This window comes from Zootoca vivipara, chromosome 9 (genome assembly GCF_963506605.1).
Source record: "Zootoca vivipara chromosome 9, rZooViv1.1, whole genome shotgun sequence".
Taxonomy (NCBI): domain Eukaryota; kingdom Metazoa; phylum Chordata; class Lepidosauria; order Squamata; family Lacertidae; genus Zootoca; species Zootoca vivipara.
This window is the reverse complement of record NC_083284.1, coordinates 35,991,314-36,016,729: the sequence shown is the minus strand read 5'-3', so window position 1 is coordinate 36,016,729 and position 25,416 is coordinate 35,991,314. Positions and strand designations below refer to the sequence as shown.

General features: G+C 40.8%; 2 protein-coding genes across 15 annotated transcripts in view; one reads left to right on the top strand and one right to left on the bottom strand.

Annotated features, from left to right (window-relative positions):
* Positions 1-25,416, top strand: part of INPP4B (inositol polyphosphate-4-phosphatase type II B) — a 267,689-nt gene that overhangs the window by 229,430 nt on the left and 12,843 nt on the right. For 9 of the 11 annotated variants that reach the window (XM_035113742.2, XM_060278622.1, XM_060278620.1 and 6 more), the window contains 5 exons: positions 1,706-1,823; positions 5,429-5,569; positions 6,859-6,956; positions 13,963-14,075; positions 19,813-19,967. In XM_035113742.2, coding sequence (XP_034969633.1) covers positions 1,706-1,823; positions 5,429-5,569; positions 6,859-6,956; positions 13,963-14,075; positions 19,813-19,967 — 625 coding nt within the window. Of the gene's footprint in view, positions 1-1,705; positions 1,824-5,428; positions 5,570-6,858; positions 6,957-13,962; positions 14,076-19,812; positions 19,968-22,174; positions 22,448-25,416 lie in introns of those variants that run through there. The other 2 variants (XM_035113743.2, XM_060278624.1) reach the window with 2 other exon arrangements.
* LOC118084331 (copia protein) overlaps positions 22,490-25,416 on the bottom strand; it is an 86,929-nt gene continuing 84,002 nt past the window's right edge. For 2 of the 4 annotated variants that reach the window (XR_009558131.1, XR_009558134.1), the window contains one exon: positions 22,490-25,130. The gene's annotated coding sequence lies outside the window, so the exon portion shown is untranslated. The remainder of the gene's footprint in view (positions 25,131-25,416) is intronic. The other 2 variants (XR_009558133.1, XR_009558135.1) reach the window with 2 other exon arrangements.

The following is a 25,416-nucleotide window of genomic DNA, read 5'->3' as shown; positions in this document are numbered from 1 at the left end:
AACCCAGGCTTATGGTTTCGTTATCTCCAGACAAACCAAGAGCCATAAACCATTGGACTAACTCATGTTATTGCTCATTGCTAGTCTACAGAGAACTAAACCACAAACCTGGGTTCAGATTGCACTCTTAAAACAAGCAATAGGGTTGCTCAGCATAGCAGCAGAATGACAGTGGAAGGGAGCAAAGTAGCCTCTATCTCTCCCTCTAGAAATCCGCATATTCAAGCTAAGCCAAGCCATGGTTTGGCTTACTGTGATGCGTGGACCAGGCCATTTTGGTATTTCTGATACACAGCTGTGTGCCAATTTCTTTTATTTTTAACATTTATTGAACATTTATGTATATTTTTGTGGATATTCTCAGCTATGTTTATTTGGAAATATAAGATCTCGCAGCAGAATGGATGGCTGAATAAACATATTTAGTACTATATTGATTATTTTATTTCAGAGGACCATTGAAGGGTGAGACAGTTTGTTGTCTTTACCTGACGTGCATTATATTTTATGTGCTGTGTTCTCTAATGACTTGGATCTAAACAACTTCTTACTGAGTGGAATCTGTGATTATTATTTTCTTCTATTTGCCACTGCAACTGTGGCGCTTCACACCACATCCCATGCCATTTGAAAGAGCTCCCTTGACTCAGGAGCAGCTTTCTTGGGAGTACAAGGGAGTGGGATTATGGAAACCAAACTCAATTTTCCTCCTCTGGCCCCAGCCAGTGTGTTTTAACTGGTATAGATAGACTGATACCAGTATAAAAAGACACTATATATGTTGTTGTTGTTTTTCCATTTGTAAGCCATACTTTCAGGTTACGTGTTGGGATATAAATATCTGAGTGTTACTATTCCAAGTACTTTACCATTTTATCTTGCTGATCAGAATTACTGTGTTAGGAGGGCTCTAGGCTACTAGTGTTACAGATGCAAACTGTACAGTATAAACATGCATAGTGGAGCTACTACCAATTTTGCATGACAAACTGCCTAGGTTTGCTAGACCCGAGTCTATCGCACTATCCATTGAATTAAACTTGCTTACTATTTCAAAAGCATTAATAATTCCCCACTTTTGCTTTACAAGTGAAGTAGGAGTGCCCCAATGAATAAACTATAGGTGACATCCAACAATGTGACAGCAGACTTCTCCCCTCCCCCAATCTGCTCCAGGGAGCTTCTCAACTTTCCAGACCACTGGTGGTTGGACTGGACACTGTTAGATTTTACTATGTGTTTGCTACTATGAATAAGCATCCTTAACAGGCAAACAAAATGGAAATATTATAATCAGCTCTATGAAAAAAGCAGTCGATAACTGCATAAGCTCTTACATAATTAAATCTATTGTCTATGTAACTGGCTTTTGCATCATAACCCTTGTGGTTATATCTGTTGTTCCGGATTGAAAACTTCTTATGGATAATCCTATATGTGAAATATCCATCAGTAATTCAGAACTGCAATTCATACACCTGATGCTGGCATTGTGGGAAAGCAGAAATATCCATGGAAGGTACAGGGCAGATTTTACATAGTCCTAATCAAAATTTAAAAAATTGGAACAGGCATATTTGTGCAGACTCTGAAGCTTAGGAACACTTTTCTTATAGATTGGTTAAATTGAAATAGACCAGTTAGAGCTTGTCTGTCATATTTTTCTTTTCATTCTATTTGGTAATTTAATTTTCATTCTCTGAAGGTGAAGAAATTGGAATGCTAGAAGACATGGCTGTGGGAATATCAGATTTACAAAAAGTCATGTTTAAAATAACTGAAGCCAAATCAGATGACCTCTTGCCTATTATAACTGGAAGACGGTGAGTGTTATCTGTTTCCTGAAACAAAGGCATAACATTATGTTGTGCCAGAAAAATCAAATGGAAACTCATCTGATGCTTTTTCTAGCTGCTCCACAAATGTATTCATGTAACTATGATTCAGGGCCGGCTCTAAGGTAAGCCCGGGTGGCGCAGTGCTACGCCTGCCCGCCTGCCGCAGTGAGAAACAGGGCCGGGGGGGGGGGGCGCCAGAGCAATCATCGCACCACGACGCCAGGACGCCCAATATGCTTAAGACGGCCCTGCTATGATTTGTAACAAATGGACAGAATGGAGAATAAATGCCCTGAAGAGGCTTGTAAAAATAATAGTCTTCTGGAATATATCAGTATTTGTGAGAGAAATAGATAATTGTATAAAGCACTGCCACTCTCCTCTGGTATTGAAATCCTTGCATATTTATTGAATAATAGCATTTTGTTACCAGCTTTTTGCCCATGTATACAAAACACCCTTCACACAGAAGTGGAAGAGAACTTTTTTTAAAAAGTTACTTTCCCAAGAGAGTTGAGAGTGTTTATGTCAAAACTCCCACCCACACAGGGTTGCTACCACTAGCTAATCCTGCCAACTCCTTTGCCAACCACCCTTGCCCCACACCTGGGCAATCTTTACACCTGCCCAACTATCCCTCCCTTTACACCTCATGTGCCTGCTCACCCCTCCCCTCCCCACATAGCTTACACAAACCCATTTTAAATGATAGGGGAGGTGCTTCACAGTGCAATTTCCTGAAGCACCTCCCCGCTCCATGAAACCTTCATGCACCCATGTTTAACCGAGCGCAGGTGCTTCACAGAGTAGATTAGCAAACTGCTTTGTGAAATGCCTCCCCCTCCATTAAACAGCTTGTCTGTGCTGCCTGCCACTCTGTTGTCATGCTGGAGTTGGTGTGGCCACCATGGTGTGGCTTTGTGAACAGCAGTGCTATAACAGCCTTTCGTTTTTGTGTGCAAGGGAAGGTGTTTTTTCCGTCGGAGCCTTGCCATCCCATTGAAACCTTGTGTAATATTCTTAGTAGTTAATTGGCTGTGCTTGAATGATAACAAACAGTGACTGAGAGCCCAAGAATTCTGGCTGCTTAACAGCTGCCTTGGTTTTTTTTTTTAATCAGCCTCTTGACCATCTTAAAATGTCATTGAAATAATAATACATTCAACGCCATCTATACATTCCTGTTTGCAAGGCTGGGTAAAGGGGATTATTAGGTCTGTTTTCTTAGCAGCAGTGCATAGAATTAGTTCTATACAGTATAAGTATTAGCAATATGCCTATCCTAGAGAAAAGAGAGACCAAAGATTGAGATGCTTATAACAACAATATCAGTGTGGATGCTAGCCAGAGTCAGGGAACCTGTGGTGATACAAAGTCCTTTAGAACTTACTTTTTGTCAAGTGGGATAAAATAACCTAAGCAAAAAGTACTTAACAAATATGTCAGTCAAAAACATTAATGTGTAACAAAATTTATATATTTATAAACAAAACCATTACATCACCCAGAACTGTGTATGTAAATACACAGATACCATCACTTAAGTTCATAGGATAAACATAGGTTTATCTTCCCTGGCAGGATGACATTTTTATGTTGAGACTTCAATCTTTAGTATTTCTCTCACAAATTTTGACTTTGTACAGTTTTCCTCTCTGGAAATGTCCCACCTGCTTCTGGCAGTATCTCACTTTGACACCATAGCTGCCAAGTTTTCCTTTTTCTCATGAGGAAGCCTATTCAGCATAATGGAAAATCCCTTTAAAAAAGGGATAACTTGGCAGCTATGCTTTGACACCAGATTCCCTACAGATCGAAGAAACTTGTTAGAACAATGAAAATGCCGTTGCTTTTTAATTTCACACTTTACAACATTAGGAAACTCTTCTGCAAGTGCAAAAAAACATTGATTCCTATCATTATAGGATATGAGAAACCATATAAGATAAAAGAAGCAATAAGAATACAATTAAAAATCACACAATACCAAGCACAGAACATTAAAACTGCTACAACAGCAGGGAATCACAGGTGGGCAGAGTATTGTTACATTCATGTCCTGCTTGCAAGATTCCCTTTGGCATTTCATTGGTCACTGTGAGAACAGGATGCTGGACTAGATGGGCCATCATCGGCTTGATGTGGGAGGCTCTTTTTCCCTTTTTATTATTATTTCTGGTGTTTTGGAAAATGTTTGTTTGCTATTGCATGTGACTGTGGCAAACTGTGGTTTGATCAAACCATGCCTTCCTACAAACCAGCAAGGGAGAAGGGAGTGCATTAGACTAAGGCATATCTCTGTCATTAGCATGGCACCACGCCATCGTTTGGCATTATACGGTATGTGGATGCAGGAAGAGTTTTTGTAACTCTGTAGAAAGTGCTTCAAAAGTTTGTGTGCCCTCATTTTAATGCTAGACAAGCAGTAAGAAGGCTAAAAGCCTTTTCTCATTTTTTTTAAATTTTACTTATTAATCCTTTTTCCCCACTTCAGTGAAAAAGTAATTATAAAGAAACAGTTCATAATTAAATTTCTGATCCGATTGTTGTATAAATTTGCATGCTTTTAAGAAATAAAGAAAATTTTGATATCTTGACATTCTGAGGTTAAGAAACTTCGCCAATCACGAAGGAAATGTGATTTCTAGATTTAGCTTTAGTGTATTCCATTCAAACCAAGGGAGGTTAGTAATTTAAATCCACATTTTCTAAATATGTGTTAAGATACAGACAGGCTGCTAGTGTGTACTGGCTTTTTCCAAGTTAGTTTCATTTCGAGAGAGTCTTGTGTCATATGCAGAAGGCCAATTTAGCTGCTAGCAATGCCTAGCTATTAGCTATTAGCTGTGAGTAATACTCCTTTATTCATAAGCGAGGAGAGGCCGACAAGAGACAAATGGCAATGAAAGCTACTGGGCAGATGGAGTTGAATTCCAGTAATCCAGAAGAGGTACTATAGCTTAGTGTTCAGAGATGGAACATCGTCCCCCACCCAATACTTTTGAAGTCAGAACAGGAAGAGTGCCTGGAAGCAGAATGCTGAAAGTGTCAGCTCTGTTGGGATGACCTACATCAATAGTTTTTATTTAAAGGTCCCACCTTTAACCCCAACATGCATTTTGGGACCCATTTATTACATTTTTATCAGATGTTTGTATGGTGGTAGTGTTGCTGTTGTGACCCACCTTAAATCAAGCCATAACCCAGCAGTGGTTGCCATCCCATCCAGGTGGCCAATAATCTACAGGACAGTTTTCAACACCTTTTCAGGTTCTTCAGGGACTGCAAGAGACCTGAAAAGGATCAGCTTTCCATTTATGTTTCTGATTTAGGGCAGTGGCACCAAAATCTCTCTCTCTCTCTCTCTCTCTCTCTCTCTCTCTCTCTCTCTCTCTCTCTCTCCTTATTTAAATTTGGTTAGGCTCCAGTAGTTTTCATGATTTAAGAATATGTCCTCTGTCTCTTACATAAAGTTTATGTTGCCCATGAGGCAACCTGCAAATGTAATTTCAACAACAACAACAACAACAACACCCAGAATTTTTCACTTACACATTGCACAAACCAGATTTATTCTTTTCCTTTCCTAGGGGACATTATGTAATAGAAATCAGGCTCCCAGGAAAGATGTTTGAGCTGCTTCCACAAGAGATTAAAGAAGGGAAACTGCTCCATGTATATCCAGTTCTCTTTAATATAGGAATCAACGAACAGCAAACACTCGCGGAGAGGTAAGTCATCAGGATTACGTTCCAGTTCTTGGATAATTTGAACGAGACCACACAACCTTTCTAAAGCTGCCCACCCATGGAGTAATAGGATAATTGCCTAGGAGACCAGACTATAGAGGGTACCAAGGTGCCAAACACAGCATTTTTTGCTTCATAGCCCATACAATGCAGGATGGCTGCTTAGTGCCAGAAAGTGAGACCTGTCTTTAACTGGAGATGCAAAGGAGACAAGTTCTCATTGTTTCATGGTAAAAAAGAGAGAGTCATAAACAGTCTTCAGTAGCACAGCACAAATACCACAGGTGCCTACCCTTCTAACATGCAAAATTCAGGCTAATTCTACTACTACTGTCAAAGGTGACACAGGAAAAACAAAAACTTGATTGTAAGGCTCATGAGTGGTTAGGATGGTGTACCATCCCATGCCATCTGTTACAAAGGCTTTAAATCCAAAAAACATTCCCCTGGTGATTCTGCTTTTTTATGTAAAAACAGCTACAAATAATTTAAATTCCCTAAATAATACAGTTACCCTCTGATACTTCCACAAGAAATGTCCTTTGAGCAGGGCCTCAACAGAATGGCAAGCTGCACTCTGCCTCCTAAAAACTCATGCAATGTTTTTGTACTTTTTGGTACTTTTGTATAGGTACAGGAAAATAACACATCCTACACTTCCTTATCTTTGGGGCTTTTTAAAATTTGGCGAATTCTGTAGTATTCATTTTGAATGTGGATTTCATTTTGACCATAGTTGACTCAGAATTAAGTATTGTGGATTTTATCAGACTTTACTCCCAAGTAAATACACTAAATATGCTGCAGCTTTAATTTTACATTGTAACATTTATTTTACAATATAATAATGTTTAAATTCAGTACTGTGGTCCAATGGGGCCGGAATCATACACCTAGATTTTGACATTAGAACCCTACGTTCAAACCTACTGCTAAATAACAATGCAGTCTGTGTCTACTTAGATGTAAGTCTCATAGAGTTTGGTGGAACTTACTCACAGGCACGTGAGCATAGAATTGCAGTGTGAGTGACATGTGAGCTAGTTCCCATTTCTGAACCTTTCAAGGCCTTTAGGGAAACAGAGCACACTTTGTTCTCTAATTAGGAAATTGTAATTAAATGATGTGCTCACAAAATGATTGATGAGATAAAATAATAATATTCATTCATAGCTGAGGTGGTTGTTTCTTGTTCCATTTCTTTGGGTGGAAAATGTCTACTTGTACAGAAATTCTGCTTCTATGCCAATTGGTCTTCTGTGATTGCTTAGGTTTGGAGATACCTCTTTGCAAGAAACTGTTAACCAGGAAAATCTGGAGCTGCTGAAAGAGTATTACAGGCTGTTCACAGAAAAAATGCCTCCTGATTGTAAGTATTTAAAAATATCTGTCTTGGTTTGTTAATCATGTTGAAGTTGTTTTGCTTAAATGTTATTCATATGAAGTTATTTACATTCATTTATAAGTGTATGAATCTCAATATAAGCCTAATGGTGGGTTTATTTATTATTTATCTAATTACAAATTCTGGGTTGCAAATACTGCGCTGTTATTCTCCCAAATCCTCTTCGCTTGAAATAAAATTTCCCACTGGTATCAGTGGAAATTGGCTTAAGGATTAGATAGGATAATATTGAAACCATGTTTCCATAGATGTTCTGTTGCCCTAATTGAAAAATTATTCTCTACAGTTTATCCTCGGGTGTCTTGATTATGCTGATTAAAATGATTATAGCAATGCAAGTCATTGTTTTCTTCTGACTTGTCCTGGTGAGTGAGTCCTTCAAAGTTGTTATTTCAATTAAGGGACTTTTTCAAAATTGAAAGTGCATAGCTCCTTCCTTTTTAGTAACCTGCATTGCCTTCTTACTTCACTGTAAGGGATGCGGGTAGCGCTGTGGTCTAAACCACTGAGCCTCTTGGGCTTGCTAATTAGATGGCCAGCAGTTCAAATCTGCACTGTGGGGTGAGCTTCCATTGCTCTGTCCCAGCTTCTGCCAGCTTAGCAGTTTGAAAGCACCCCAGTTCAAATAGATAAATAGGTACCACTGTGGTGGGAAGGTAAATGGCATTTCAGTGCACTCTGGTTTCTGTCACGGTGTCCCGTTGCACCAGGAGCAGTTTAGTCATGCTGGCCACATGACCCGGAAGGCTGTCTGTGGACAAATGCCGGCTTCCTCGGCCTGAAGTGAGATGAGCACCGCAACTCTATAGTCGCCTTTGACTGGATTTAACCATGCAGGGGTCCTTTACCTTTACCTTTTAACCTCTTACTTCACCGTATTAAGGTAATATTTGCTGCTGCAAGTCTTGCCATTGTTGCTCCTTCCAGATCTGCAACTATAAGGTCTCTTCTGCATCTCCTTTGAAAATGCACTTGTACACCGATAATCTCTAAATTGGCTGCAACCACCTTGGAAAGAGATATTGCATCATAATATAAAGCTCACTGATGGTTTCAGCCCATGGAAGGAATACATTAATGCAGCAATATTATACAAACCAACCAGCTGCCACCTCTCTTTAGCCCATGTTGAAGATTTGTGCTATTTTGGCCTGGATGGGAAGGGATGGGCAGGGGAGGGCAGCAGCATAGCTAAACTCCCTCTCTCTGCTTGCAGGTCCTCCAGTTTGTTTGTTGATGATCCCAACAGCCAAAAAATGCAGGGTGGGGAAAGATGTGTGGTTTAGCTCTAGCCCAAAACCTGAAGTAGGGAAGGGAAAGAGAGCGAAAGTAAGTTCAGTGCTGCAATCCATCTTTTGCTCCCTTGCTGAAATCCAAGCCCCACTTACATGGAAATACGCCCTACTGAATTTGATAGGATTTAGTTCTAAGTAGACGCGGCTTAGACATGCTGGCCACATGACCTGGAAGCTGTACACCGGCTCCCTTGGCCAATAAAGCGAGATGAGCACCATAACCCCACAGTCTTTACACTTTAGACGTAGTAAGGACAGCTTTGTAAGGTGGTAATTTGCCCAATTAAAAGCTCCTCTTCACCCAGACCAATCAGACTGAATTTACCTGATTCAGGTGTTGCCTAATAAATCCTCAAAGCGATCATCTCTCTCTCGGAATCTGTCACCTAGCAATACTGCTGACCAGGCTTGCAATGTCATCATAGCCTTGAACTTGGACTGTCACAGTCACACAATACTTTCCCCTTCAAAACATGAACAAACATAAATACATCATTTCTCCACAAGGGGTCACAGTGAGCTTGACCTCATCTGTTGATGAGGTTGCACCACGTCCAGATTTTTTTTGTGGCTGGGAGAAGTTACATCAGAGGGTTTTTATTAGTGCAGTAATCTTACTGCCATAACTGCTTAGAGCATTTTTTCCCCTGTTGATTGTAGTTCCTATATACAACTGGCTTGTTTATGGGGCCTTTTTTCTAAGACACAATAGTGCTTAGTATTTCTTCACGACACTGGAACAAATTTATAGCATGCTGTATTAGGTAAACTAATATTTATTTGATCCTGAAATGATTTAACTGTTGCAAAATGATTGGTTTTCTGTCGTCAGAATATGAACATAACTTTTATTGTGGGTGGAGTGAGAGCTTCAGGTAACAAAGGCTGTATTTTGGTTGCTTTATAGCAGTTGCAAACGCTGTCATGATATTCAGTTCATTGAACTAAGATTCTCTATGCCTGCTTCCTAACATTTGTATTCTGTCTAAGTTCCTGAACACTCCAGAAAAAAAGACAATCTTAGGCTGTGTTCACATTACTATGGGCTCTAGCATTCTCCCACCACTGGTGTTTGAAACTGTGTACACATGATGCTAACCACAATCCATCTCTATCCTGGAGTTTATTGAGAAATATTGCTTTCTCTTAAACCAGCTTCCATTGAACCTGAGAACGTAAGTCAAATTCACTTTGCAGTTAAGGTTAAGCTGCAGTATGTATATTTGAGATAGCAGGTGCACATGTGCAGATAACAGCTTCATGATCAGGCATTGAGAGGTTGCAGGTGTGGGGAAATCAAACAGCTATTGTGCATTGAGTGAAGACATCCCCACGCCATCTCTGGTGTGACAGCAAAGTGCAAAAGTGACTTGAAATGTGGGAGGTGTGTGTGTGGCCTCACTACATTTTAAATTGTAAATATGTACATAACCCCAGTCATAGAAAAGCAGTCTTCAGAATCTGGCCACTTGATTCCTTTTGGGGTGAGACAGCCTATTGCTTCCCGTGTTGCTTCTATTGGAAACATGTGTCAGGTTTACACCCTAAACCATCCCTGGCACAAATGAAACTCTGGGCCTATCAACAATGTGGGCAGACTATGAAGGCTTCATTTTTAAAAATGTCATTATTCAACAGGAACTTGTTTATACCAGGTGGTTTTAAGTGCATTGCAGCATTTTTCCAGATTCATGCCTTCATTATTGTTGTTGCTTTAAATTGCCTCCTTGCTGTGACACGACAGGTGACTCAATTCTTTGTGAGTTCATTTGCGCGATAGAACCAAGCATGCATTTCCTTGCAGCGAAGAGAGTAATTACACTGCACATAGGCTTCTTGGCTTTTGCTTGCTGGGATCTTCAGCATCCACTGGAATTAGTGCTAATCAGGCTGAACTTTTTTAAATAAAACAAACAAACCCACAACAAAACCATGACAGTTAATCAGAAAATTACTCTATTCTGCTTTTTCTATGTTCCGACTTTGATATTTGAAACAGCCATATATAATCTGAAAATCAGTGGAAAGGTAAGTGGGATATAAGGGACCCTAGAATAATGACTGTAGTGGCCTTAGAACAGGCTTTTGCTTTATACTCTACTTGTATGCAGCCATAGAAAGCACTGCTAATAACAAGGCCAGTGGAAGTGACGATATTCCAGCTGAACTATTTAAAATTTTAAAAGATGATGCTGTTAAGGTGCTACACCCAATATGCCAGCAAGTTTGGAAAACTCAGCAATGGCCAGAGGATTGGAGAAGATCAGTCTACATCTCAATCGCAAAGAAGGGCAGTGCCAAAGAATGCTCCAACTACCGCACAGTTGCGCTCATTTCACACGCAAGCAAGGTTATGCTTAAAATTCTACAAGGCAGGCTTAGGCAGTATGTGGACCGAGAACTCCCAGAAGTGCAAGCTGGATTTCGAAGGGGCAGAGGAACCAGAGACCAAATAGCAAACATGCGCTGGATTATGGAGAAAGCATTTGACTGTGTCGACCACAGCAAACTATGACAAGTTCTTAAAGAAATGGGAGTGCCTGATCACCTCATCTGTCTCCTGAGAAATCTCTATGTGGGACAAGAAGCTACAGTTAGAACTGGATATGGAACAACTGATTGGTTCAAAATTGGGAAAGGAGTATGACAAGGTTGTATATTATCTCCCTGCTTATTTACCTTATATCAAGAATTCATCATGCAAAAGGCTGGACTAGATGAATCCCAAGCCGGAATTAAGATTGCCGGAAGAAATATCAACAACCTCAGATATGCAGATGACACAACCTTGATGGCAGAAAGTGAGGAGGAATTAAAGAACCTTTTAATGAGGGTGAAAGAGGAGAGCGCAAAATATCAAGCTCAACATCAAACAAACCAAGATCATGGCCACTGGTCCCATCACCTCCTGGCAAATAGAAGGGGAAGAAATGGAGGCAGTGAGAGATTTTACTTTCTTGGGCTCCTTGATCACTGCAGATGGTGACAGCAGCCACAAAATTAAAAGACGCCTGCTTCGTGGGAGAAAAGCAATGACAAACCTAGACAGCATCTTAAAAAGCAGAGACATCACCTTGCCAACAAGGTCCATATAGTTAAAGCTATGGTTTTCCCAGTAGTGATGTATGGAAGTGAGAGCTGGACCATAAAGAAGGCTGATTGCCGAAGAATTGATGCTTTTGAATTATGGTGCTGGAGGAGACTCTTGAGAGTCCCATGGACTGCAAGAAGATCAAACCTATCCATTGTGAAGGAGATCAGCCCTGAGTGCTCACTGGAAGGACAGATCGTGAAGCTGAGGCTCCAATACTTTGGCCACCTCATGAGAAGAGAAGACTCCCTGGAAAAGACCCTGATGTTGGGAAAGATTGAGGGCACTAGGAGAAGGGGACGACAGAGGACGAGATGGTTGGACAGTGTTCTAGAAGCCACGAACATGAGTTTGACCAAACTGCGGGAGGTCAATGGGGTCACAAAGAGTCGGACACGACTAAACAACTAAAAAACAACAATGCAGCCATAGCATAAATATATTATAAAGATTCTCAGCATTTCCAAATAAATCTGCAATTATTCGTACCTGTTTTCCAAAAATTCAGTATGCATATAGAACTTCTAAGGGTCTATGTGGCATGATATGAGAGATCATTACAGCAGTGTTTCTCAACCAGTGTGCCTCCAGATGTTTTGGGACTACAACTCCCATCATCCCTAGCTAGCAAGACCAGTGGTCAGGAATGATGGGAGTTGTAGTCCCAAAACATCTGGAGGCTCACTGGTTGAGAAACACTGCATTACAGTTGTAGCTTAGAAGTCGAACAGAATCTGTTCCAGAAGTCTGTTCGACTTCCAAAATGTTCGAAAGCCAAAGTGTGGCTTCTGATTGGCTGCAAGAAGCTCCTGCAGCCAATCGGAAGACAAAGAAGCCCCATCAGACATTCAGCTTCCAAAAACGGTTTGCAAACCGGAACAGTCACTTCCAGGTTTGTGACATTCGGGAGCCAAAACATTCAGGAACTAAGCTTATCGACTTCCAAGATATGACTGTACTCCTGACACCCTTTTATTTGCTTAAAAGTAAATTATCCACTCCCCCCCACAACATGCATAACCATGCACCTCTCTCATGTCTCCTCTTAGCTTTTCTGAACATTTTCAAGCTCTATGGCATTCTTTATGAAGGGAGGCCACCAGAACTGTACTGATCCATTAGAGGACCTCTCTTGTGCCATGACTGCTAAGCTTACCTAGGATCTTTGGTGAGGGACTTCATTTAAAACTACTGCTGGCAGATTTATGTTCAGTCCCTTTTCTTTCAGTCTCATTTTCTTTGCACTGCCCCCCTCCCCAAAAGACACCCAGCCCAGGCACTGCCAGCCCTTCCCCCCTACACTCCTGAGTGTCCTTCCTAGAACTGGCGCTGAGAGGTAGAGTGCTTTTTAGCAGGGAGGTGTCAGCCCACCTCATTGAAAGGTAGCCTCATTGAAAGGCAAAAGAATTCTATAAGAATTGTCAGGTGGATTCCATTTGGACCCCATGATTTGTCCATTTTTAATTTGTGAATAAGGTTTAGAACCATGTTTCTTATCATTATGACTTGCCTCAGTTCCACTTCCTGGGAAAATTAGCTCAGGCAGAGGGACCTGAGGTTTATATTTTGATGTGAAGTCAGATGCAAATAATTTATTCAGCTTCTCTGCTATCTCATTTTCACACCTTTGACTCCCTTATCAGTATTTATCAGTATACTATTACATTAGTGCTAACTTTCCTGTAACGTTCTGCATAATGTTTAAACAGATGCCACATGGGACATTGCCCTCTACAACAGGGGTGGGCAGAGAGTAGACTGGATCTACTACTAGATCTCCGGGTCATTTGCTGTAGATAAGCAAGTGTTTCTGATTTCCAGTTGATAAGCAGTGAAAAGGCACAATTATCCCCTTAAATTAGATTACTGAAATGAAGAAGGGTTGGGTTAACTGGGTGTAGACTTTTTATTTTGGTAAAAGGACTATGAGCTCAGTTCAGTTCTGGCACTGAAAACAAATGTACCAGTAACCACAGAATGTACTTGGAGACTCCCCGTTCTTTAATTCCAGCTGTTGACTTTTGGACCTGGCTCTGATTGGTAAATATTGGGGTTCTAGAAGAAGACAAAGCAGATTCCACAAGCCTGAGATTTGCCCCAGCTTGCCACATACAGTATTTAAAAGGAAATTACTAGTAGGCTAGCTAGCCTGCATTTATTATGTACTTGAAATAAACTGGTGCATACAATTTATGGTGGTGCTGTTCTTTCCACTAGCCCCTCGTCTCTTTTTCCTTATTGTTGCTTTGCTCTTTGCACATCCTGCAATTATGCAAAGTGCAGCACAAGGAGCAGATAACAGACCAGAGGCAGAAGTGCAACAGGTTGTGGAATCGGCCCTCTTCCCATTTAATATAGAGGTACTGAAGTGGCTTGGAACTTCAGAAGAAAGCTCTTAGATAGCAGTGGCTGTGTGAACAAGCACAAACCTGTTTGGTCAGTCATTAAAAGACGGCATTGCTGTGTTTAAGGAAAATCCTCATGCATTCAAAATGAGATTTTAAATGTAGCAGCTTTACTTTCCTGAGGAAATCCTTGACTCAGCATAACCGTTATCACACACTGTATTTCTTCTTTTTCCTAGGCCTACCACATTTTCAAGAACAGAATGACTTAAAAGGATTACTAGAAAATCTCCATCAAAATATTCAGGCTAAAAAAAGAAAGAATGTAGAAATCATGTGGCTGGCTGCAACGGTAAGAAACCTCATTTTAAAGCAATTCGTTTAATTTTGTTCTGACTTGTTAAAATGAACTTTGGCAAGAGAATGCAAATATGGGAAGCTTAGCAGCTTGCTGCTGGTGGTGGGGACTCGGATGACTATTGCACTTGCATTTTCTCTTCAAACTGGTATTTTCAGTTTTCTAGTTTTACTCCTGATGCTGCCGTGGCCCTAAACACTGGGTGGTTTCAATATTAGGAATTCTTTGGCATAGTTACGGGCATATAATGAATAGGACATTGTGGGTTTGTTTTTCCCCCTTTTGCCATTTTGTGAAGGCTATGTAAGTTGACCTATTTTTAGAGGAATATGATGGATGGATGGTGGCAGAGAGGAAGCAGGAGTTCCTTTTGATGAAGTCCATAAGAATCATTTTCTAAGAGGACAGTAGGCATCATCATGGATGTAGTTCCTATAACAAGGAACATATTGTAGTCCAACTTTACTACAGCTCTGACTCAGAGCAGCATGTAACTTGTATGCTTACTGTACAGCAAGAAAGCTGACTCTGAAAAATATCCACAACTACATTTGGAGCAGGGGAGTAGTCCTTGTAGCAATAGGACTTTTCACATTTGAAAATGTGTGTGCAGTGTCTCTTGAGGGGGAATGGGGTCAGGCTTCCTGTACATTGAGCAGCTCCTCATTTCTTAGCCTAGACCAAGGATGGGGAATCTGTGGCTCTCCAAATGTTGCTGGACTACACTTCCAATCATTCCAGACTATTCCCCGTGCCAACTGGAGCTGATATTGAATAGCAGCTGGAGAACCACACGTTCCCATCCTTGGTCTATACCCTGCAAACTTATGAATCTAATTTTCCAGGTCCCTGGCACCATACAGCTTTAATCCATGACAAATGTTGCAAATTCCCAAATATATGTGTATGTAGACGTTCATATGTTAGTCTTTGCACATTATTTTCATTTATTTGTTGAATAATTTGGATTTTTGGGCTCAAGAAGGTCCCAGCTCAGGAAACAGTATTTAAAGAAGCTAGGTAAACAAAAATGGCTGGAGATGATGATGATGATGATGATGATAATAATAATAGACCCATTTGGACTAGATCTTTGAGGCTTGCAGGCTTGTGATCATTGTATATTACTCCATATGAATTCATCCTATCATATGAATTCGTATTTATGGAAAGCAAAATGTTAATTATTCATAATGATCCGGCTTTTACTTTTGTAGAAGCTGACAGGCCCTGGGCACAATGCAAAACATAACACTGCTTGGTTATTTGTTTTCATGAACTTGACACCACTAACACATACATTTAGGCAGCTAACATTCTCTAATTGGGTAATTAAGGATGTAGATATTTTCCTGACAGAGGCCCCACAAATCTCCTGTGTATAAGTTAATTGTGTTTCTTTTCTCAGTGATTTTCACTGGATTAACTGCTGATTGCAACAGCAGATATGAAAACAAAACAATTGCAATATCTTGAATGGCTCTCTGAAAATCTGACAGGTGCATACCCTCCAAGATCCTACATTTTTGGGTCCCACACTCTCATGCAAGTCCAACCTTCCCCCCTTTCCCCTCACCATAAAATTTTCCCCTTGAAGGGGCAGATTTGTGTGTCTCCCCACTCAACACACACAGACACACCCTGCCCCATCCAGGACCCCCCCCCCCAGCCCATTTCCTCTCTTCCTCTCTGCACTCACTTTGCAGGACTTATCACCCCTTACTAATATACTTTCATGTTAGTGAAAGTACATCAGTTATTGTGGAACTACAACATGGAGCAAGAACAGGTTAACGAATAGGTGGTAAAATGGGCTCAGAATTTCAGAGAAAAAATTCCAGTGTTTTGTTTGGGGAAAACCTTTGAATGACAGGTTCTCGCTACACTCCACGTATGCCTCCGAATCCTGGTTGCTGGAAATTACAGGTGGGCAAAGTACTGTCACGCTTGTGTCCAGCTTGCAAAATTCCCACAGGCATCCGGCTGGCGAATGGTGAGAGCAGGATGCTGGACTAGATGGGCCTGATCCAGCAGACTTGTATAATGTTCTAGAAATTTAGGTGTTTTTGGGTGGTAGCGGCGATCTCAAAACTGAAAGGGTTGCCTTCCCCAGAACTAGCAAGTTCCCATTTACTCATTTTCCTTGCTAAGTAAGCAAGTTATACGGAAGGATTATGAAACAAGCGCATTTCAGTGTACATTCCAACAGCCAGTTTCTTTTCCAACTACTGCTGACTTCTGCAACCACCAAATAGCAGGAATCATTTGGCATGACACTGTTTATTCATTGACAGCACTTCATTGCATTTCATTGCTGCTGAATTTGGACAAATTACAAAACTAGTGGCTTTGCTTACTAAAACTTACTAAAACTAGTGGTGGCAGGAAAGACTATTTCATGTTTGATGTTTTCAAGAAATGCAATTGAACTGGCTATCTACAACTCGGAAACTGCAAACATCATTGCTGATTGGGGAGTGGTTGTCCACCAACTAGGTGACTATTGCTTAGGTAGTGACACGTTTTCCCCATGCCTTTTTATCCCTTTAAAAGAGTAAAACCCAAAGTACATTTTATATTGCTTTCCCCCTGAGTGCCACAGCTTCCCTGTCCTTTATTTTTTGTTCTGTTGCCAAAACCTTTGTTCTTCGACATCTGTTCTGTCCGATTCTCATCCCTTTGAAGTTTCATGTTTTAATTTAGAAAGCTTAATCAGGAAGCCTTTAGTGGTGCTGATTTGGACCTCATTTTAAAATAGAAGCACAAACTTCAAAGGGTATAAAATATAAGTGATTGTTAATGCACATGCATTTAATATATGCCAGTCAAAAGCATAGCTGATTCACCACCGCTTTCTGTAGTGACATCTCATATGGAGCTAACTAGGATATAAAAATTAAGAGAGTTGGTAGAGAACACTGCCAAAGCGTCTTCTTATATAACCCTCTCAGATATAACCCTCTTATATAACTCCATGCTCAGAAGAGCAATTCTGATACTGGCGCTGTGGTCTAAACCACTGAGCTTCTTGGGCTTGCTGATCAGAAGGTCGGTGGTTCGAATCCCCGCGACGGGGTGAACTCCCGTTTGCTCTCTCCCAGCCTCTGTCAACCTAGCAGTTCGAAAACACGCCAGTTCAAGTAGATAAATAGGTACCGCTGCGGCAGGAAGGTAAACGGTGTTTCCGTGTGCTCTGGCACTCACAATGGTCCTCTGTGCGCCAGTAGCAGTTTAGTCATGTTGGCCACATGACCCGGTAAACTGTGTGGACAAACGCCAGCTCCCTCGGCCTGAAAGCGAGTTGAGCGCCACAACCACATAGTCGCCTTTGACTGGACTTAACAGTCCAGGGGTCATTTACCTTTACCTTTTTACCTTACTTACTTGGAACACACAAAATCATTGTAATGCAGGGGTGCCTTGCAAGTCGAATTTTATTCGTTCCAGGACTACGAAAAATTCATCTTGCGAGTCGCAGTTTCCCATAGGAATGCATTGAAACTTAATCAATGCGTTCCTATGGGCTCCAGGGGACTTGCGGCGGCATGGGATGGGTCTTCGGAGAAGGTGCAGCGCTTCTCCGAAGCCCCGTCCCATGCCAGCTGTGTGCGAGGCTCACCGTGAGAATTCTCCGCTTCTCCCCCCTGCCGCCATGCTGCAGACACCCGCGAGCATCAGATGGGCTTCGGAGAAGCCCCGTCCCATGCCAGCTGTGTGCGAGGCGGTGGGGGTAAGAAGACAGGTGGGGGCAGCCCCCGCACCACTGTGCTTTGGCTCCATCCCCTGGTTCCGAAGCACGGCGGGCGCTGCTTGGCTTGGGGAAGACAGGCGGGGGCAGCCCTGGCACCGCCGCGCTTCGGCTCCATCCCCCGGTTCCAAAGCGCGGCAGGCTCTGCTTGCCGGGGCTTGCCAAGGCAGGTGGCGACAAGCAAGCCCCGGTAAGCAGCGCCCGCTGTGCTTCGGCTCTGGGCGCTGCTTGCCAGGGCTTGTCGCTGCATGCTTGGCAAACCCCAGGAAACCAGCTGTAGCGCGGGAAGGCGGCAAAGGAAGATCAGCTGTCAGCATCCTGCGCTGACAGCTGATCTTCCTTTGCTGCCTTCCTGCGCTACATTCTATGGCCCTTCCCGCGCTACATTCTCTCTCAAGACGAAGCAGCAGCCATAGAAAACCTCGTCGTCTTGCGAATGCCTCGCGCAACGCAAAACTCTTTCGTCTTGCGAGTTTTTCGTTGCGCAAGGCATTCGTCTTGCGAGGTACCACTGTATATAAGAACAGTGCTTTTTTCTGGGGGGACATATTCCTAAACATTTTGTGAATCTAAGTTTGGTCTCATTGAGGGGCAGTATTTCAATATGAGGAAGAAAATGAGAGTAACCCTAAACATTTTTTTAAAGCACTGTATAAGAACATATTTTATAATAGTAGAATCCTGCCAAATTAGACCAAAGGCCATTCTAGTCCAGCATCTTTTTCTTGCAGTGGTTAAGCAGTTGCCTTTGGAAAGAAATTTTATAAGCAAGACAGACCTGTAAAATCTCTTATCTGTATTATTCCTCAGCAACTGTTTCACAGAGGCTTGCAGCCTCTGAGCTCCAAGGTAACATATAGCCAACATGGCTAGTAGCTATAGAAAGCTTTATCCTCCATTACTTTGTACAATTACCTTTTAAAGCCATCTTACAGAAGCAAATTCTAGAAGATTTCTATGTTAAATATGTACTTGCTTTTTTCTATCTTGAAACTTCCACTAAGCAGCTCCTTTTGGTTCTCCTGTTATGAGAGAGTGGGAGCAGAATTCTCTGCCAACTTTCTCTACACCATGCATAATTTTATAAATCTTGATTATTTTCCCTGCTAACTAAAAAGTGCCAGAAGTTATAACCTTCCCTCATAATGGAATTACTCCAGACCCTTAATCATTTTGGCTGCCCTTCCAGCAATTCAGTACAGTACCCTTTTTTAGATGCCATCACCAAAACTGTACCCAGAATTCTAAGTGTGGTCACACCATAGACATGTATAAAGGCATTTTGATTACAGCAGTTTTATTTTCAATTCCTTTCCCAATAGCTCCTAACACAGAATATGCACTTTTCACAGCTTTTCACACTGTTTATTATCAAATAAGAACAGAGACACACAGAAGCTCATCATCAACTCATTAAAGCATATTTAATTTATTAAAAATTTTTTCCACATAGCTTCATGCATTGGGCTGGGAAAGTCAAAAGATGCTGAAAGTTGTGACAAAGGAATCACTGCAATAAAATCTGCAAAAGTGGTATTTCTAATCTAAATTACTAGATTAGAATTTATCAGCCATTTCTGATAGATTAGTTTTGCATTATTATGAGGTTGTATTGAACTGCATTGTTTATTTAATTGAGGGGTGGTTTTTTGCTATATTTATATGTTGTGGTGGTTTTTGGCATGAGTATTTTGGCAGAAATGTTGTTTGCTAATTTGTAACGCTTCGTTGTTATTATGAGCCACTTTGAACTCAATGTTGCTGCTGGATAAGCGGCATACAAGTAATAAATCAAAACCAAGCTTGTTGTTCCACAACAAGAAACAAAGATAGCAATCTCTTTTCTGTTTGACAATGTTATCAAAGTAGTTTAAATGTTCCCTAACCATTTGTTTAACATGCTGGCATTCCCCAATATGCTAGACTGCAATACTCCTGGAGTAAAGAGAGAAGCAAGTCACTTGATTTCTGTGTACATTATAGATTTGCCGCAAGCTAAATGGAATCCGGTTCACCTGTTGTAAAAGTGCCAAAGATAGGACATCAATGTCAGTGACACTGGAACAATGTTCAATTTTAAGAGATGAGCATCAGCTGCACAAAGACTTTTTTATCCGAGCACTTGACTGTATGAGGAGGTATGTTCTTCTTTTTCTGTTTGCCGTTTTTCAAGTCTATCTATGTGCTTGACTATATTTTAGCTGAAATGTTGGGTAGGTCAGGATCAAGATGTGCATGATTTGCTCTCAGTTAATTAGCCCTTCAGTATTATCCCAAGCCCAGGTTCATATCTCAAACCTTTCATAAAGCCCTTCCCCACCCCCAAACATGTTAAATTCATATAGGGGTGTTTTTAGAAATACTACTTAATCAAAACAGTCATCTGTTACACTTGGTAGCTTTGTTTAACCAAAGATAAATAAAATATAGCAAACGAAGTTAAGACAAATGTTAACAATTATTCAATTAAGTCCTCACTGGTTTTTTTTTAAAAAATTAAATTACTTTGCCTTTTAAGTATAATTACGTACAAATTAAGATGGAATTCATCAAGAATGTTAGGTACACTATTAATTTAGACATGTACTGAAAAGAACTTGTCTAAAGATGTAAGTTTTGTCTGCTCTTGCTAGCTAACCATGTCTGTAATGAAATTCCATACATTGTCATCAGTTTTAAAGCAGCTGTCGAGGTGAATGCAGGAATGTACAACCATGTTTTCACTATTCATGTTTAGGCAAGGAAACCTTTGTGGGGTTTTTTTTTTAAAAAAAAAAATCAAGGTTGATAATAAGTACTACTACTGGATTCTTTTAGTACTTAGCACTTAGTCTTTCACAATATGCCCTTCAACAGGGACATGAATTTTGCTTTGTTTAAAAGTAATAAATGAGCAGGATTGCAGGGCAAGTCAGATGTTCAGCTTGTTTGAATATTGCTCATGGTGTATAGTAGTTACATACATTTCATACTTACCATTATAGTCACTTCATCCAATCACTTCTACAGCTTTTCAGTCATCGTGGTTAATGCATGTGCTAGCTTTCACACCTGAATGTACTTTTACTAATGATCCATTGATTTTCTATATTTAATCATAATTTCAATTTGGGTTCCAGCTACTCTTGTTTTCAGAGTAAGCTTCCAGTCCATTTGACAGCCTTAACACTGTGGGATAGATTGGTTGTTAAAAACACTTCAAGTCTACAGTGCAGAATGACCAGTAGCAGAGCAGGAAAATAGAGCTATTACAGTCTCATGTACGGTTTAATGTGACGTTTGAACCAGGCCAGTGTCACTGAGATCAAATGCAGACATTTGCCCTTCTCCCTTTGGGAGATCTTTTCTGCAAATCATTAAAAGAGATACTATTTTTTGTGCTGTATATACTTTTTTTTTAATGTGCCCTGTGTTTTGGCTCATCCGTACTCTTGCCCATGGATATGATTGGCAGCATTACATCTGCCCAAGAATAGATGTGATTGAACCTGATTGGAACAGTGAGCTTCTTCTCCATTCACTGGAATAGAGCATTGAGAAAACCCTCCATGTCCCTGAGCTCAGCTTCTGTATTTTTAGTCAAGGCTCATTCTATTCAAGGCTCTCCAAAAGATTTCATAACTGTGCTTTTGAGTTGGCCTTAAATAAATGGAGTTGTTATAGGATGTGACACCTGTGTATTTATCCTTCTATGTGATTACTTCAGTAAGGTGCTGTTTAAAAGGCTATTCGGTGGACTTATCAAACCCCAGCCATAAAAGCCTCCAAGGAGGATTTTTAAAATGTAGTTTTTAAGGAATGTGGAAAAATCAGGACTTCAGCACTTTCTTATTTTCTGCAGTTTGAGTTGTCAAGTGACAATGACTGCTGAACAGTCTGTAAACACTCTATCTCACTCTGTAATGATTGTCAGGAAGAGATCTAAACTCTTCAAAAACAAGCACTCTGAAACAGATCAGCTCTTGACATGGCAAACATTAGGGGTCCTTACTGGTATTAAGACCAACCGACAACTGTAAATGTTAACAAAAGTACCAATTAAATAGAGTTCATTCATGAATTCATATTCAAGTGTCAGTGTTGGTCAATCCATATATTTGGGCTTTAAATTCTCATTTCACTTCTTCAACAGGGTAGACCTTTTTAAAATAAAACTGTAATTTTTCTACTTTCAACACCTTGAGTAGTGTATTACCTGAGGTCAGTATAGAGGTCACAGTTGTGATTAAAGTGTTTCTTTTTAAAGATGTGTTGAAGAACATTGTAGAGTACAAATCATAGCTGTGCTAGATTTATAAGATACTTGATTCCACCAGAAAAGGACAATTGTGATATTATTTTTCAGATTCTTAGAACAGAGCTCTAAAGCCATTGATATTGGAATCAAAGTTGAAGGCTGGGATGTAAAGTTAAGCATAAATGCTGCAGTTGCAAAAAGGTATAAAACACATGAATTATTAGTTGGAGATATCTAGATTACACTTAACATGTGACCATAGCTGCCAAGTACCCCGTTTTCCCTGGGAAGCCCCCATTTTTTCATACCGTTTCCCAGCGGTCCCCTGTATCTCTTCGTCTCCCATTTTTCTCCCTTATATTCTCCTGCCGGCTGCTTTCCCCCCCCCTGCTTTGCCCATCTATGGGCACCGAAAATGGCCGGCGCTGACACCAGAAGTCGCGTCTACGCATGTCCGGAAGTGCGTAGACGCGACTTCCATTGTCAGCAGCGGCCATTTTCGGTGCCCATAGATGGGCAAAGCGACACCGGAAGTTGCATCTACGCAACTTCCGGTGTCGTGCGGCTGCCGGTCCCGGCTTCTGCAGTCCAGGACTTGGCAGGTATGCATGTGACAGGGATAACATTTTGGAAGTCTGAACCACAAAGGCATGCAGTGAAGTATTTCAATAATTGTCTCTCAACTTTTGAATTTTTTTCTATTGGAGGTTTGTGCAAGCTTATCTTATGTCCAGGGACAAGGAGGTATAGAGTACAATAATCAGCATATTGTTTCTCATTCCGAACAACTGAGTGAGCTATCTGTCTAAAAAAATATAAAAATTAATGGTTCCCAATGGTTTCTCTCTCACACTCACTCTCACACACCAATGTTGTGAGAAAGCACTGAGCAAAAACCTCCCAGAATGTGTATATTCTCAAGCATATTCTGATGTGGCTCCAAATTGAAATTAGGAGAGTGTCTTCCTTCTCTCGACAGAATGACGATATTTGATAACTGGTATTCTCCTGTTACATGTCAATTCTGAACATTCTATTATTTCCTGTTCCCTAACAATAGCTTCTGGCTGTTTTTATAAATTAGGAGGAGACTATAAATTCTCCTCCAAACTGACAAATGCTTTACCACTTTATTTATGACACTTATTTCTATGGCATAAGAGCCAGGCTGCTGTTACCTTTATGTAGAAGCTCTAGAGCAATTATAATTCAGAAATCATTTAAGGAGAAGCAGGGCATAGAAAAACTTTAAAGAGAATCTAGTGAAGGGAACCTTTTCTGCCATCTATTTCGGGGTTATGATAGGAGTTGGGTACTACTGATAGTCTAGCCTCACCCTTGCAATGTAAACAAATGTTATAATATTCGAGAGGGCAGGGATCTTTTAACCAATGGAGTATCTAGGCATCTGTGTGCTCTTTAGCATAACATAGTCTAGAACTTCTTTCTTGAGAAAAGTATGGAAGCAATTTAAATGAGAGAGAGAGAGAGAGAGAGAGAGAGAGAGAGAGAGAGACTGAGACTGCTGTCGTAGCAAAGTTCAAAATATTGCATATACTGTACAACTCTGACACAGCATGTTCCATACAATCCAGCCTCAAACTTACTTTGATAAGAACCATTATTCAGTATTTCCCCAGAATAACCAGAAACATCCCCTTTTCATGAACTCTGTTGTTGAGACCCAAGGGCTTGTCCAAACTGGAGCAAACTAGCCTGCCTCCACCTTAATGGAGGGGTGTCCAGCGTTGTCTGGGAGAACACTGAGGTGGGATTCACATTGTGTTCCGGTGTGTACAAGCCCTTACTTTATAAAGAAACATTTCTCAATATTGTCCGATTTAAGTCTTTTAAACCTGAGTATGAAATGCTGAATATATTCATTCCCAAAGAACGATTTCAGGTTTGTTTTGTTTTGCTGTGAATATTTCTGGACCTGCTGACAACTCACAGTGATTTGACTATTTATTTTGATAAGACATACCTGAATACTGCAAAAAAATGTGTTCCCTTTGCCTGTGGCATACAGATGCTATAAACAGAGGAGACGCACAAAAAGGTGCAGGTAACCAGCACTGGCTGTGTTGTTTGGAGCAGCTACTGTTGCTCCACATCCCCGCAACTGCCTTGGCAGGTAGATGAGATGTGCCTGCCTGGACCAAGCGCTGTTATGCTGATCACACTTGCCGAGCTGCTGAAGCTGTCTCTCCTCATTTCCCAGGAGAATGAAGAGAGTTGTGCTGCTCCCACCACCTTTGCGCATTCTCTGACAGGGTTGCCAATTGACCAGTTTTATTTTTGCAAGCGGAATGTCAAATCCAGTCAACTTCATGCAGCAATTGGTTGTAACCTTCGGCTAGAAAAAGAGAGAAATAATATGCTGATCAGTGTTCGGTCACATACTAAGGTGCACACACGATTCATTCTTCCTTTCAATCTACATCCATATCCACAGTTCTCGTTCTCTCTCTCTCCCTCCCCCACCTCTCTCCCTCTCACACGCAAATCCTATAATTCATACTAATAAAAATTACCTAAGCACCCCTATTTGACAGCACACCTGCGTGGAAGCCAATGTGTGCCTTGTGAACATAGACACCAATAATGCATGGTAGAGAGCAAATGACACAGAGGACATGCCCATTTGGAAGGTTGCTGGTGTTCTACTTCTTCCTATGGCTGTGCACAAGGAATGTTACATTAAACAAGGGACCAAGAAAATCAATCTGCTTAGCCTAGAACAGGTGTGTGTGTGTGTTGTTATGTAGCTTATTGATTATGGGCAGGTATATAGAAGAATTGTGGATTTGGACATATCCCATAGGAGCAGGCTAAGCCCAGGCACAAGAAAACAAACCTGGGATATGTTACACAGTAAGTGACACCCATTAGACTTTATGAGCAAATAAAATAAAGATACCATATCCCTGTAGGTAGGCTTACCATTATAACTGTATGTCAAAAAAAAACCAAAGTGTTTCTACTTAATAACCTATGTCGAATTAAGGATCCATCATACCCTTCTGAATAGCTGCCTTTCTGGCATGCAGTCATTGAAGCCTACCTATATGGATGAAACAATGAATTAGAATATTTGTACCGCAATATTTGTAAGAAAATCTGTCTGAATAATACGACACAATTATAATCTAACTTTATAAGCTAACAACGGGGGGGGGGTACTCATCTTACATAAATGAATTGGAATGAACAGTACATAGATCTCTGAAATATGTTAAATGTAAATTATTTGAAGAATAAGATTTTCTCTGATTAGGCTAATGAAGTAATTTCAGAAGACTAGTTTTCTGACTAAAGTCAGATTTCCTGCTGAGGTCTTGGCCCAGTTG